The 16,007-nt window shown below is 46.0% G+C and overlaps 1 protein-coding gene and 1 long non-coding RNA gene across 2 annotated transcripts in view; both read right to left on the bottom strand.

The window, feature by feature from the left end:
• Positions 1–16,007, bottom strand: part of LOC306814067 — a 323,823-nt gene that overhangs the window by 218,313 nt on the left and 89,503 nt on the right. The gene's annotated exons all lie outside the window — the stretch shown is intronic.
• Positions 554–16,007, bottom strand: part of LOC306814056 (transitional endoplasmic reticulum ATPase) — a 57,950-nt gene continuing 42,496 nt past the window's right edge. Inside the window, exons 13-17 of the mRNA XM_079329762.1 lie at positions 12,208–12,420; positions 6,451–6,759; positions 2,897–3,052; positions 2,397–2,551; positions 554–989 (exon numbers count right to left, since the gene is read on the bottom strand). Coding sequence (XP_079185888.1) covers positions 884–989; positions 2,397–2,551; positions 2,897–3,052; positions 6,451–6,759; positions 12,208–12,420 — 939 coding nt within the window. The 3' untranslated portion in view covers positions 554–883. The remainder of the gene's footprint in view (positions 990–2,396; positions 2,552–2,896; positions 3,053–6,450; positions 6,760–12,207; positions 12,421–16,007) is intronic.

The following is a 16,007-nucleotide window of genomic DNA, read 5'->3' as shown; positions in this document are numbered from 1 at the left end:
CAGAGTATGAGGCGAAAAAAGGGGCAGGCTGGCAGCAGAGAGCCATGCCTGTCATCAGAACCCCAAGAGTATGTATGAAATATTGCAAGGGAAGGGGGAAAATCTCTCCACAAAGCCTGATGAACAGTGCTGCAGCATCCCCTTTTCTAATAGTAGGGTTATGCTGCACCACAAACTTCAGAGACAGCCCAAGAGCCTCCTTGTACCAACCTTCAGGCAGGGCAGATAGAATTAGGATTACTGATATCCTTTGCTGCAGAGGAGCCAAAGCAGCAGGAGACCTGACAGCTCAGGGCAAGCATCAGAAGAGCAAGAGATACCTGCTACCAGGCTCTCTTAGTTGGTGCTTCCTGCCAAATTAAAGCAGGGAAGAGACAGACAGCCAAACCAATTTCTTCTGTTAACTTGGGCTAAGAGACATAACAACGAAAAACAACCTCGAACACACCGGGGAAGCATGCATACAGATAGGCTCCACCAGACTGAAGAGTGTTCAGATAACATGGAGTTTACAGGGACAGCACAAACTACACTGTACCAGGCACACACAAAGGAGTGTTGTGGGATTTTTATTATTTTTTGTCATTTTTGTGGAATTTTTTTATACAGGCTAGCACTGTATTCTTTACTAAAGCTGCTGGTTCTGCCACATAAACTAGAACAGAAATTTCTCAGAAATTAAGTCAGTTCCCCCTTTGTTAATTCACTGCCTCCCAACTGAACACCACTCTGGATTTGTTTGCAGAAAATATTCCCTGTACAAAGTTTGGTGTGCAGCTACACTGTTCTGAATGAAGAATGAAGAAGCTAAGAGTCCACTGAACATTGGATTTTTTTGCTGTACAATGTGGCCTGATGTGGAGCTGGTCCACCAAGCTGAGAGTTAACCGTAGAGATCGTCGTCATTGTCTTCGCTGTACACGTTGCCCCCACTGCCACCTCCTGTGCCTTGGCTTGGACCAGCACCGCCCTGGTTGCCCGATGGGAACCTGCATGCAGCAGTGCAGGACAGAAGAGATGCTGTTCAAAAGCCTCCTTGCAGCTCAGCACCATCCCCTCCCTCTGTGCCAAAGCCCAGTGACAAGTAGGATGGGCAGGAGGAATGGGATGAAACCTTACAGCAGAGCACACAAAAGGTATATATGACTTCTGACTATCACTTGCCCTGGGTAACCCAAAATGTTATTGTATTCCATATCTATCTATGCCCAAAGATTGTTATTGTCTCTACAAGACCCTGTGGCCAGAAATGGAACTGTGGGGCTGGGGGATGCTTGGGCTTTTTGAGGTCAAGGCATGAAGGCAGAGCTCTCTCTTTCTCTCTTGCCTCTACTAGCAACAGTAGCAACACGAGAAGCTGCATTTTGCAATCAAAAACTGTTTCAGAATGAATTTTGCCAGTTGGGGTTGGGCCACCATTCTTCGGTGCTCAGAAGTGTTTTTTCTCCCCCATCAATCAGACCAGAGACAGCAGCACCAACAACAGCAGCTTGGAGGCTGCAGTGCCAACACTGGCTGGATCTGGCCAGCTGAAGAAGAGGTAGAGAGAGAGAGGGGGGGGGGGGGGGAAGCCTGCTGAGCCACCATGAGAGCCTGTGTCAGCTCCCCAGAAGCATTGACTCTTTTTGGACAGAAATAGTTTTCCCAGGTTTTGTATATCCCTGCTCCAGTTGTTTGTTGGGGGGGGGGGGGGGGGGGGGCGAGGGAGCTTTGGAACTGTGGAGGAGGCTTGTTTGCCACTTTGATTCCTTTGTTCTCTCTCTCAAATGCGTGACCCAGAAAGAGGATTCTCCACCATTTTGTCATTGTTCCATGGGACAATTAGGGGGACCTCCTCTGCATTTATTGGTGGAGATTAAACCATTTTGACTTTGTTTTCCCACACGTGGTCGTCTGTGGAGGGCACCATCTTCAGGGGGTTTACTCTGCCATTTTGAGTTTCTCTTTCTTCCTGGGGATTCTGTGAGATTTAGCAACTTTGTAACTAGTGATTATCACTGTTATTTTTTGCCTGTTGCTGTTTTGTTTTTTTAGTAAACTTTTATTTTTTCACTTCTATCTACTCGCGTTTGTTTCTCCTTATTGGTAGAAAGGGATTATTTAAAGCTATAAGGGGAAGTAACTAATTTTAGAGTGTCCCCCATTAAATTGTCTTAAATTAATATACTTGTGTTAAAGGAAAGAGGGTTGTTGGACTTCAGGAGTACTAACAGAGCAGCTACAACCAACCTGCAGCACAGCCTACACCTGCCACACACTCAGCTTGCTGTTGTACATGCTGGGGAAAATGGGAAAATGCAGTGGATGGGGGAATTTGTTACCCAGAATCCAGCAGAAAGCTGCCTCAATGCTCTGTTCTGGGGATAACTGAGCCACACTGCCCTTCTCATGCTTACCTGAAGCTGCCAAAGCCACGGCTCTGCTGTAGGGTCTGTGCAAACATCTCATATTTCCTGATGTCGTTGTCACTGACAGAGCGGCGAGCAAAGCGCATGGCCTCCTCAAAGTGATCCCTGCGGATCTCGGGAACCGGATCGTCCTCCTCCACCTCCTGCAGCAAGACAGAGGGACCAGGTGAGCTGTATGCCCAAGCTCTGTGGCCCAACAGCCACCTACAGTCTCCCACTAGATCAGGAGGCTCCAACACCCGCCAAAGCTGGAAATGGAGAGAGACAATGTGGTAGACTAAGTCAGGGGTGCAGCAGGGGCTGGCCTTCTGAGCAATGCTGACAGTGAGGTACCCCAGGAGGGCCTTATGCTCCCATTCCATGCTCTCCGCTGAGACCCCACTCATCCCCAATGGAGGATTATGAAGAGGAATGCACCCTGCCTCACCCACAAGCAGAGGTGGGCTGCTTGTGCCATAAGTGGGGAAAGCTCAGAGTATCCCACTCACCATCGCAGAAGGGTTGGTCTGCCTCTCACGTTCTCGCCTGATCTCACTCTCAATGGATTCACGGATGGCCAGTTTGCAGGCACGCTGACAAATTTCTGTCAGGTCAGCCCCTGAAAATCCATTGGTCATCTTAGCTAGGAAATCCAGGTCAACATCCTAGTGGAAAAACAACCCAAACAAAACAAAAAAACCATCAACAAAATAAAACAAACAAAAAACAACCCCCAACAGAGGCCTGTCCTTTATATCTTACATCCTCAGGTGACAAAAAAGTGTCTTTAGATCTCATGGTATAAAAGTGCTGCCTCAACTTTGGCCAATTTTGAAAAGATGAGCGTTAAGGTTCTTGGTTTTGGGAAAAGTTAACCACATATAAAGGCAGGCCATACTCTCCACACACCCAGCAAGACCCTGGGAAGCAGCTGTAAATCACAGAATGGTTTGGGTTGGAAGGGACATCAAAGATCATCTAGTTCCAACGCTCCTGCCATGGGCGGCAACACCTTCCACTAGACCAGGCTGTTCAGAGCCCTATCCAGTCTGGCCTTAAACACTTCCAGGGATGGGGCATCCACAACTTCTCTGGGCAACCTGTGCCAGGGCTTTACCACACTCACAGTAAAAAATTTCTTCCTATTATCCCATCTAACCCTGCCCTCTTTCAGTTTGAAGTCATTCACCCTTGTCCCATCACTATATACCCTGACAAAGAATCCCTCCCCATCTTTCCTGTAAGCCCCCTTTAGGTATTGGAAAGCTGCAATGAAGTCTCCCCAGATCCTTCTCTTCTCCAGGCTGAATAGCCTTAGGTCTCTCAGCCTGTCTTCATAGCAGAGGAGCTTGAGCCTGCTGAGTATTTTTGTAGCCTCCTCTGTACTCGCTCCAACAAGTCCACGTCCTTCCTATGCTGGGGGACTCAGAGCTGGACACAGTGCTCCAGGTGGGGTATCACGAGAGTGGAATAAAGGGGAAAAATGCCTCTGCATTGTTTACCCTCGAGAAGAGGCAGGTTGTCTTGGGGATTTAGGATATGATTTACTCTGGTCGTAGCATTAGGAGTCAAATGAAACACTGTCAGACTACAAATAGGAATGACACACAGGCAGACCAAGACAACCAACCTTCTGCTCCTTCCCTTCAACTGAGGGAGGAGTACTTCAACCTCCTTTGAAGCTTTCCTTCCCAACAGCACCTAAAAAGGTAAGCTTGGCATAAAATAGCTTGAGCTCTCATTTGACATCTGTTTTTCTCTGATTAACTATCCAGTTTCATTATTGCCTGCTCCCTATGCAGGGAACATAGCTCTTGCAACAATTCAGTTCAGCAACAATTAACTTCAATAGTTCCTCTTCAGTTTCCATTTCCCACCGGTTTTCTACATTTATTTTTGTTGGGGGTTGGGTTTTTTGTCCCAGTTTAAAGAATTTTTCCCATTATCATGCTAACGGAGCCTGCTGGGTTACACCCAGGATTTTTTTGACGACTCTAGACAAAGGGGTAGGTGGGAGCGGCTTCTGGAAGGGGCTATTCGTGTTTCCAGCGAGCTTGGAGAAGGAGGACCCCCTGTCGGCAGAGCACATGGCCAGAACGCAGGAGAGCCAGACCCTCTGTGAATACCTGCCCTGCATCTGCCCCACTCCAGCCTCCTGCCTCTGAAGACACAGCTGATCACCTGGACACAAACGGTGAGCGAGGAGCTGCCCGCTCCAGCCCGCTCCTGTGAGACCAGGGGGTTTCTGGACAGTCATGGGACAGACTCAGGAGCTTATTATTTTCTGTTCTTCAGGGTTGTATTTTATTATAGGGTGTGGGTATAAGAGAGAGAGCTTAGAGATTAGAGGTAACAAGAGCGAAGAAGAGGAGAGGAGCGGGTGGAGAAGAGAGGAAGAAGAGGAAAGCAAGGAGAGAGAAGGAAGAAGCAGAAGCAGGAGGATTTTCCATTTGCAGTGCAATAAGTATTATTCCATAATGAATATTCTAAATTCCAATAACCAATCTAATACAATATACTAATTTCCTAATATTTGCATGCAACCTATAGGAACAACTAAATTACCATGTTTTATGGCTTTACCCTTATCTTCAGACCTTTCCTGCCAGGCTTGAGACAGGATATCTGCTGATTCTTTGGCATGTGTGGTATTTGGTATTATCTAAACAAAGGAAGAGGCCTCAAACCTTAACATAACTATTTTCAGCATCTATGTCAAATACTGCTAACATCTCTATTTCATCTATTGTTTCAGAACTACTTGCTAGGCATTCATAACTCTTTGCTATTCCTTCACCAACACGCTCCCACCTGAGACCAGCGCGATCGCTGCTGTGTCTCGTCCCTTACCTCCCCCCACCTCTGCTCCCGCCTGCTCTCCACAGCTGTGCCGGCTCTGCCACGTGTTACATCACCGGGAACAGACAAAGGCTGAGTGTGTCAGCGGCTAAAGAAAAGACTGGAACTGAGTTATTTGTTCTGTTTTGTTGCTAATTTTAATAACTGCTGTTGTTTCTGCTTGTATGGTTAGATATATCAGTAAAGAGCTGTTATTTCTACCCCCTTATCTCTGCCTTAAGAGTTCTTGATTCAAACAATTATAACACTTGAAAGAAAGCAGAATTAAATTCTCTATTTCAAAGAGGAGCTTCTGCCTTTACTGGCAGACACCTGTCCTTCACACCAGGACAACTGATGTTGGGAAGGAAATAGAAAAATCTTATGAGTGCCTAGCAAGTAGTTCTGAAACTATAGATGAAACAGAGATGTTAGTATACTTTGATATAGAGGCTGAAAACACCCATGTGAAGGTTTAAGGCCTCTTACTTTGTTTAGATGATGCCAAATGCCACAAATAACAAAGAACCAACAGACATCCTGTCCCAAGCCAGGCAGGAAAGGTCTGAAGATAAGGGTTACAGATAAGAAAGCCATAAAACATGGTAATTCAGTGATTCCTATAGGGTGCATGAAAATATTAGGAAATCAGTATATTGTATTAGATTTGTTAATGGAAATTAGAATATTCATCATAGAAGAATACTTATTGTATTGTAAAAGGGAAATCGCTCTCTTGCTCTTGCCCTCTCTTACCCTCTTTGCTCTTACTCTCTCACCCCCTTGCTCTTATTCTACAATCTCTCTTACACCCACGCCCTCATAATAAACTACAAACCCGAAGAACAGAAAATAGAGAGCTCTTGAGTCTGTCCAGTGACCGTCCAACCAACAAAATAACCCCCACAGTTCCCACAACTTTTCTTTCAGAGTACAAGAATCTTTTCCATCTTGTCATAACAGGCTTTCCTGTTCCCACACTGTGGGCAGAACTCCACCATGTGACAAAAACCTGCTGTGCTTACACACCAACACCTACATTCATTAATGCCTAATCTCAGAGCTCAAGTCCTCCACGTACTTTTTCACTTCCATCCTTCAGGGACTGAAGATTTCCCAGCTCTGGATTTCATAGAGCAGTCACCAGTCCTCTGCTCTATCCCCAGCTTGTGAGGAGCATGTGCAGCTTACAGCAAACCAAAGCCAGACAAAGCACAGATCCTACCTTGGCAACTGGTGATTTCCTCAGATTGGCCTTAAGAATTGCAACCCGTGACTTCTCGTCAGGCAGGGGGATGTAGATGAGCTGATCCAGGCGGCCAGGGCGCAGGATGGCTGGATCAATGATGTCTGGCCTGTTGGTGGCACCGATGATGAAGACATTTTTCTTGGTGGACATGCCATCCATCTCGGTCAGGATCTGGTTGATGACACGATCTGCAGCACCGCCGCCATCCCCAATATTTCCACCTCGGGCCTTGGCGATGGAGTCCAGCTCATCAAAGAAGAGCACACATGGGGCTGCTTGGCGAGCCTGCAAAAAGCAAATGGGAACAATTACTCCATGTTAATATCACTAGGCAAGGAGCACACTGAATTCACACTAAGCCTACCCTACATTTAAAGCAGCTTAGAGGAGTACACCAGAGCTCTGTTGCCACAAGGACAGCTTGGAGGAGCTGCTATGGAACAGTCTCCTGCCACACAAACACTCAATTAAATTATCATGAACAACAAGCTGCATTTCCCCAAAGCTAAGAGCACAGCGAACCAGGCAGAAGGGTGGTAACTCAAATGCCTAGAGGAAAAGCTGGAGGCAATTTGCCTGGACCAGATCTCCCTCCAGGATCTGGGGACATCAACTGGTTATTTAGTGTCTTGGGGTGACTTTATGATACTGCATCCCCTATTGTCTGCTTTATGCCCAGGAATGGGTCCTGTAACTTTCAGCTGAGTCCAAGAGAAGGGGGAGGAAGCTGGGGGAATTATTTCAGTGGTCTGTGTTCAAACACACATCCTCCACTGTGTTCCCTCAGCTGTGCTGTGCAGCATGAAGAGGGAGTACATCTTTGCTTTTAGCTAGCTTTTTTTTTGTTAGCTGAGGCAAGAAGCTTTCCCAGGACTGCATACAGTTTCTCCGGTAATTTCTGTGGCTTTTTCTGGAACTGTTCAGCTTTGCTCTGGTCCAAGAATAGACCATCGACGGGAGATGGCAGGAAGGCCCTAGGATGCCGTATTCTGGCTCCGGACCTCAGGAGGAGCCAAGCCACACCTACAGAAAGAATTCTGAATCCACCAGCTTTCTCTGCAGCAAGGTTTTAATGTTTAACATTTTAGTTTTTTCCCATGCCCGCGTGCACTCTATGCGTGTGTGTTAGACAGTTTTTTTCACTTTCCTCCAAGAAATTCCTTTTGTATCAGTGGTGGGGGAGTGTGATGGTTTGAAATAGCTTGGTTTTAGTTAAGGGAAAAAACATCAGGCATGGAAGCAATACTCTCTATAAAGAACATTACAGCTTCCTCCGTGCCTGGCAAAACCAATTGCTGGCTGGCTTTGAGAACTGATACACCAATTAGCCAATTAGAGAAGCTAGAACCTCCCTTATGAATACCATATTTAAGAAAGGAGAAACCACAAAAAGTTCTCTTATTTCCTGCTTTCTGAAAAAGAGTGGAGGCTCTCTCCCCTCCCCCCCATCTTCCCAGTAAGGCTGGGCTGGGCCTGTGTGGCCTGGCTACCAGGCAGGAGGGAAAATCCGGGCCGCGGCATGGCTGCTGAAATCCTGCAGCTGCTGAGCTCTGCCCACAACCGTCAGGCCAGGCCCTGTTCCAGCCGCAAGCTGCGGAGCCATCCTGTCAGGGCTGTCCCGGTGCCACGGGGCACCCTGTGGCTGAGACCAGTAAGCAGCTCTGCAGTCTGCACAGGAAGTGGCCCTGCAACTGGAATTGAGAGCAGCCAAGGCTGGAAAACAGCCATGCGGCCAGAGCAGCTGCCACCATCCTAGCCCAGCCAGCAAGAGACTTTGCTTGCCTGTCTGCTTCTAATCTGCCACACTGCAGACAAAAGGACAGAAAACAGCAGCCGGCATGGCTTGTACAGTGCTGGGGAAGATCACATGACCAGCAGCAAGAGGCAGAACACACAATTCCCTGATGCAGGCCCCCCCGCGACAAGACTAACCCTTTCAGTGCTGTAAAATTCCACTTGAGAACAGATAAAACCTAAAGATGCCAATCTTCTTCCGAGTCAGAGAAAAGAAAAGGTGAAGGTACATGAAAAAAACAACAGGGCGACACCAAGGTCAGTGAAAAAGGAGGGACCAAAGCCCAGAAGAAAGAAGGAGAGGAGATGCTCTGGTTTTGGAGCTGAAAACCTTTTGCAAGCCAAGGTGAGAATATAATACACCAGACTATTTCCCTGTAATTCATAAAGCACATGGGGGGATGCAGTGTTCATCCACAGCTCAGAAGAGAACTAGAAAATATAGATGTTGAAAAAAGCTGTGATCTGACTTGAACAGAGTTCAGAACCTTTGCTTTCAGAAACAGAAGAAAACTTTTACTTTCAGAGACAGAAGACAACTTTTGCTTCTATAGTAGAACAGCTCATCCTTAAAATTATACCGCAGTAGCCAAAATGGCCCTTGAAAGCAGTTGTGGGAAAAATTGTAAGTCGATGGGGAGGGACTTCCACGAAGCAAACAAGTTTTTACCGGGTGGACTGTTTAACCATGAACTTAAAACCACAAGGAAACTGTTTCTTGTGGCATGGCAAAAGAGACACCTATCCTTAAATAAACTGAAGAAAGATTCTTTTTTAGAAGTGGCAAACTGATAATCACAGGTTTTGTCTCTACGTTGACAGTGAGAAGGAAAGAGTGGCTGAGGGGAGAAAAGTGTTCTAAAGGTTTATTTAGCTCTTATAATTCTTCTTTTAGTTCTGTTAATAAAGTTTTCTTCATACCCTTTAAAATTTTGAGCCTGTTTTGCCCCTAAAGCATTTTCTCCTAATCCTTATCTCAACCCCATGAGCTTTAGTTTAACTGGTTTTTTCCCCTCCTCTGCTCCAATTATAGCAGAGAAAGATGAGTAGATGATTTTCATGAATGCACTGGCATTTGGCCAGCGGTCAACCCACTACAGAGAGGGACTGCCAAAACCTGCCTTCTTCTGAGGAGACGTTCCTTTTGGGATATTTCCTCCTAAACTTGTATCAAACCAAGACATTTAGCCACTTGAGTATCAGTAGGTAAGAAATATCAAATGGAAAGGGGAAATCCAGTCTGTCTTCAGGTACTTAATATGTAGAGTTATAGGGAAAAGGGAGCTATATCCTTCTTCAAAATGCACAGCAAAAGGATGAAAGATCAGAGACACAAATGGCTGCAAAGAAAATTCTAGTTATAAATAAGAGGAGAGGGGGAAATCTTCACAATGTGAGAACTCAAACACTAGCACAGGGCCCAGAGAGATCAGGGATTTTCCATTCATAGCACATGTTCAGAACACGAGGCCCTTGTTGTTGGAGGTTAGGATTTTTCCTTTTTTTTTTTTTTTTTTCTTTTTCTAATGGAATTTTGTCCCATTTGTTGCTACGAGATGATGACTATCCATACTTTGTGGAGGCCAGTGGGCCTGCCATGGCTCTGCCAGAAGCCCTGGAGGGATGTCCCTTGAATGGGCTGAGATCAGCTTAACTCAACCCTCCTGGAAGTATGCTCCTTAGGTTGGCACATCTTTTTTTATCATGGTGAGCTATCCCCAAAGGCTTCAGTGATCCTACCATGCCCTAGTACCCATGTTAATCCTTTGTAACCCATTGGTCATTCCCCCTTAGTACCACCCTTGCTTTCCCCCATAAAAACCCCAATTTTTCCCCCAGTTCTCCAGGGAGCTGTCATCCCTGGCGCCCTTCACAGAGCTGCTGGAGAATAAAGGAATCTCTGTGGAATTGCCATTGCATCGGACCTCTGTGAGAACAATCAAGCTTCTGCTAGTTACTGTTCTCTCTTACCATCAGTGAGGCTTTTGCTTGTATGAGTGGCTATTGCACTGAGACCTTATTAACGCCCTACCTCACTGGAAAGGACCCTCACCATCTACTCAGCTGCCTCAGGGGAAAACTCAGGAGGCTGAGCCCCTCCCCCTCTGAGGGAGCTTCTGCCACTGCTCTGGGATTTTCGCTACATTGTACCCCAGCACTGTGCCTACCAGGACACCCCGCAGCTCCTGCTACAGCTATGGAGTTTCTGATACATTTCATTTGCTACCTCGGGTCTGCTTGCTTCTGCCATTCCAGCTTGCTGCTTCCGAGGTTCCTGCTACAGCTCATTTCGCTATCTGGAGGGGCACTGGGACCGACTGCCCCTGCATGAGTTTGTAAAGGAAGCCCCTTTTCCATCTCTTTCGCTGGCTGTGCCCACCATTACTCATGTGAGCTCATGCCATACCACCTCCTGCAGCCGCAAGTGAATTATTGCACCTGCCCTGCCAAGCCGGGTGTCAACAGCACCCCTGCCGGCTGTCACCATAACTACACCAAAAGGGGAAAGTGCTGGACAGCCGAGAGAAGGCTGTTACTGGGTTTCTGGTTTTGTTTGTTGTTGCTGCTGTTGTCTGTTTGCCTTGTTATACATATACATACTGGTAAAGAACTGTTATTCTTTTCCCCCGTATCTGCCTGAGAGCCCCTTAATTTCAAAGTTATAGTAATTCGGAGGGAAGGGGGTCATATTTTCCATTCCAGGGGAGGTTTCTGCCTTCCTTGGCAGACATCTGTCTTTCAAACCAAGACAGCCCTGAGTAATCTGATTGAATTTCCAAGCTAACTCCTTGCTCTAGACAAACAGCTGGACCAGATAGCCTCTGAGGGTCCCTCACAGCCTAAATTTTTCTCTCTCAATCTCTTTCCAACTTTGCTCACAGGAGTGAGAATTCCAAAGATAATCCATGCAGATAACCTCCTGGGACAGGAGGTCACACTATCTACAGGGAAACTGGGCAGTGGAAGTGAGCTCCTTTGTAAGCCATATATATTGCAGGACAAGAACAGAACAGAACAGAATAATTTCAGTTTGATGTGACCTACAATGGTCATTTAGTCCAACTGCAGAAAAAAAAGAATCTATAACATGCTTTAAAATCTGTAGAAGGTGATGTCTAATGAGGTGTTGAAATAATTTTTCAGAGATAGAGAGAATATCTATGCCATCCTAATGCTAGCCTCACTGCTAAGACACTGGGGCATTTATAATACTGTAACAACAGATACAAATCCCAGTAGGAGAAAACCATCTAAATAGCTATACTGCCTGTTGGAGGTAACTCCAATAAAAATGTGGATGATCATGGCTTAATGCCGTGGGAAAACCCTTTACAATAGGGATGAGTAAAAAATTACCCCCAGAATCCTCCAGTTCCAGTATGTTGATCATTGCCAGAAAGTTATCTGCTTCCCTTTTTGTCATTGGTTCCTTTTTGCTGCAATAATTTTAATATTCCTAATTGCCCTTCCCTATTTAATACCCTCCCTAAACTCTGCCCTAATTCCTACTCTCCTCCAAGTTTATAAATACCCCTGCCATGCCCTAACACTTACTTTTTGACACTGTCCTCATGCATGGATCAAGCCTCCCTGTACCATCTTTCCCGGTTTGTTCAGTACACACTGTTCGGCTTGCTGTTTGTTGTTTTCTAGTATTAAAGCTTTTTAGTTCCTGAACAATCAGGTTAGATTTTCTTTCTGCATAAAATCGCCGAGTTCAGTGAAGCCACTAACCTTAATAGCCGGGCTAGGATCGGCTGGAGGCTTCAATTGCCAAAGAGAATTCATACCCTAACATCAGAAAAGCAGCCTCTGCTCTCAGTGCAAGCGGGGAAAACAAAACACACAAACAAGAACCAGGCCAGTAAGACAGGTGCAGTAGAGGGTTTGGGAGTTCCTCAGCACAAACATAGAACAAGGAGTAAAAGAAACACTTACTTTGTCAAAGATCTCACGCACGTTGGCTTCAGACTCACCAAACCACATGGTGAGCAATTCTGGCCCCTTGATGGAAATGAAGTTTGCCTGGCATTCATTAGCAATAGCTTTGGCCAGGAGTGTCTTACCACAACCAGGTGGCCCATAGAACAGAACCCCTTTTGATGGGGTCATGCCAAATTTGAGGAATTTATCTGGGTGTTCCACAGGATACTGAAAGAGAACAAAACAAACAAATAAAAACCTCAATATAATCCAGAACAGGACTATATCTTAGAATCACCTAATTGTCTGGGTTGGAAGGGACCTTCAAAAAATATCTAGTCCATGGACAGGGACACCTTCCACTAGACCAGTTTTGTTTCTGCTCCTACCAGAAGCACTACCTTGAGATTACTTGTGCAAAGCATTTGACAGTGTCCTGCATGACATTCTGGGCTCTAAACTAGAGAGACTGGGATTTCATGGGTGGACCACTCAGTGGATAAGGAATTGACAGGATGGTCACACTCAAAAGAGCTGTAGTCAAAAGCTCGATGTCCAAGTGAAGACCAGTGAGAAGTGGTGTCCCCCAGGGGTGAGTGTTAGGACTAGCACTATTTACTATCTGCGTCAGTGACATGGACAGTGGGATTGAGTGCAGCCTCAAGCATGTTTGCCAATGACATTGAACTGTGTGGTGTGGTTGACACACTGGAGGAAAGGAATGGCATCCAGAGGGACCTGGACAGGCTTGAGGTGGGTCTGTGCGAACCTCATGAAGTTCAACAAGGCCAAGGGCAAGGTCCTGCACCTGGGTTGGGGCAATCCCAAGCACAAGTACAGGCTGGGCAGAGAATGCATTGAGAGCAGCCCTACCGAGAAGGACTTGGGAGTGGTGGTTGATGAGAAGCTCAACATGAGCTGGCAATCTGCACTCGCAGCCCAGAAACCAACTGTGCTGGGCTGCATCCAAAGCACAGCTAGCAGGTTGAGGGAGTAAACAGCTCTTGTGTAGGCACATCCTGCAGCAGAGCAGGAGATTGATGCAAACAGTGAGTTTCCAAAGGCAGGGTAACCCCAGGAGAGCATCAAGACCCATGTGGAGCTTGAACAAGAACAGCTGACTCAGCATGGGCAGGGCCAGGAGTGACAGCAGCTGATTTAAGCTCAGTCTGTCACTCACAGAGGTGAACAGCTCAGGTGCAGGAGCCCCCAGGGAACAGTAGACACCAGGAGCACAGCAAACAGAGGGGGCAAACAGGACATGGCATGTCAGCCAAGGTGGGGCGCAGCAGTTTGCACTGCAGTTGACAAGGAAAGACTCCTCTCCATAGGAGGGCCAACACAGTAGCAGTACCAGAGAGCAGCAAATAGGAGCAGCAAATACCAAGGGGCAAAGGAAACCCCTTCTTTCCCAGTCTTACTAGTGTGAGCCCCCAACATTATGGTGATGACACACTGTAGAGCTCATTCCCCAGTGGCTGTTTATAGTTACTGCACCAGTGACAGTCCTTCTGACAGTAGATGTAGCTCTGCAGGCCTGTGGTTGTAAGGAGTGCCTGATGACTGTCTGGGAAGCTGGGGCTGAGTCATCTCCTCTGCAGAAGGTGTGTCCCTGTCAAAGAGCTATGTCACGAGGTCAAGGAGTCATGTGAGGAAGCAAGCAGACTGCACAGCATTCATGAAGATAAGAAAGAGATGGGATATTCTCAGAGATCATACAGACTCAGGAGCTTCAGCCCCCCTCTACATCGGAGATGCACGCAGGCTCTGCAACATGTCTCAAGAAATCAAAAAACAAAAGAAGGCTGGAAACTAACCACTCTGTACAAGGATAAATGCTCTTGTTCCTCCTGAAGACTTGCTATTAACAAACAGATTTAGTGCCCTCCAAGCCAAGGAGGATCTGGGTAAGGCTTCAAGCAAAGCAGTAATACATCTTAGTTTTGAGATCTTGAAGGAAAAAAGAAGCTTTGGAAGCAGCTAAAAAGAAGCTGTTTGTCAGACTCCAGAGCAGAGGACTACAAGCCTTCTTAGGTATGGCTGGATGGTGTTGGTTTTGGATTGACAATTATGGAGTACTGGCAAAACCCCTGTATAATACTCCACCGAAAAATACTTAGTATGTGTGGACACCACTGAAGACTCAGGCAGGGTTTGCTAGGCCTTTTTCAAGCTCTGAGCTCTTTTTTCTCAGGCTGGGAAACTTTTTACCCAGACTGAGGCAGTTTCTCAGCTCCGGCCTGAGCCTTTCCCAGGATGATAACTTTCTGGTAAACAGAAAGGAATTAATTAACAGAGATTAGCACCTGGTGTTGACTGAGAAACAGTTCTCATGCTATGTGACAGGAGATGTTTTCTCCTATTGTCCAATGGACTGCTGTCCTGTTTGAGACTTGCGAACCACAGTATAAATATGGTTTGGTTTTTCAATAAAATGCTTCTTTAGCCTCACATGCTCAAAGAAGTCATTGTTCTTACTACACGCAACTCTCAGCCTACTGGGACAAGTATGAACTCCTGAGAGTCAGAGGGCCTTTGAAGCCCTAAAAGAACCTTTAATGACAACCCCTGCACTATGACTTTCATATTTGAACCAAACCATTTGAGTTAATTTGGCATGAAAGGATGAACCTGGCAGTAGGGGGACTGGTCCAGCATTTGGGGGTCATAGAAGCAGCCTGTCCAAACAATTGGACAACATGAGTAAAGGATGACCCAGATACTGCAGAGAAACACAAAAGCTGATATGTACCCCACATGGTAATAGCTGGTTTGGAACAAAAAGGAGGACATTGGATATTGCCAGAAGGATGTTGAAATACCAGGTTGCCCTATTGGAGCAGGACAATGTTGAGCTACTTAAGATAATGACTACTTTAGACCCAGCTATGTTTCCCCAGGCTTCAGAAGAAGCCCAGAGACCTTTGTACCATGACTGCCTGATAACCATTGGACAAGTGTGTTCAGGCAGACTGGATCTCAAGAGCAATCCCATCCAGGATCAGGAACTGCACCTATACACTGGTGAAAGCAGCATGGTATGAAACAGAAAATGGGCAGCTGGGTATGCAGTGGGAACCTCAACCCAGACAATAGAAGCCCAGGCTTTACCTTTTAACACATCAGCACAAAAAGCAAAAGTAATTACTTTACAACAAGTGCTAGTAATCACTGAAAGAGTAAACAGATGGACTGATTTAAAATATGTTTTTAAAATAATACACACCCATGAAACCATATGGAAGGAAAGGGGATTGTTATCAGCACAGAGGTTTCCTACTAAGTACAAAGAAGAAATTAGTCAACTACTACAGAGTGTGCAAAACTCAGAAGTGGCCATGATGCCCTTGTAAAGCCCATCAGTTTGGAAACTCCCCAGTTAATACAGGGAATGGATTAGCTGACAAAACAACTAAAGAGATTGCTGAAAAAGGTATCCTTGCACTAATACCTAGCAAAAAGTTGAATATCTGGGAACAAAAACTAAATTATAGTAAACAGGACAGGCAGTTAGCCCCATCATTAGAAGCTATGGGAAATCCCAGCAGGTGATTGGCAACCTCATGTGGGCAGGTAATTGTACCTCCACAATTATTATACAAGATAACAGAACTAAAACATCAGGAAACACATTAGGAAATAGAGAATATGGTAACTAGTTTATCAAGGAACATAGTAAGCACAAAGATGACAGAAAATAATGGATTAGCTGTTGAAAAATGCGTGATTTGTTTTGCAAAATAATCCCAAGAAAGGAAAAAGGCCACCGCCGGGATAGTAAAACGGGAACTCACTAGGTGATTATTGGCAAATTG

This window comes from Erithacus rubecula, assembly GCF_903797595.1.
Source record: "Erithacus rubecula genome assembly, chromosome: W".
Lineage (NCBI taxonomy): Eukaryota > Metazoa > Chordata > Aves > Passeriformes > Muscicapidae > Erithacus > Erithacus rubecula.
This window is presented reverse-complemented; position numbering and strand designations above follow the sequence as displayed.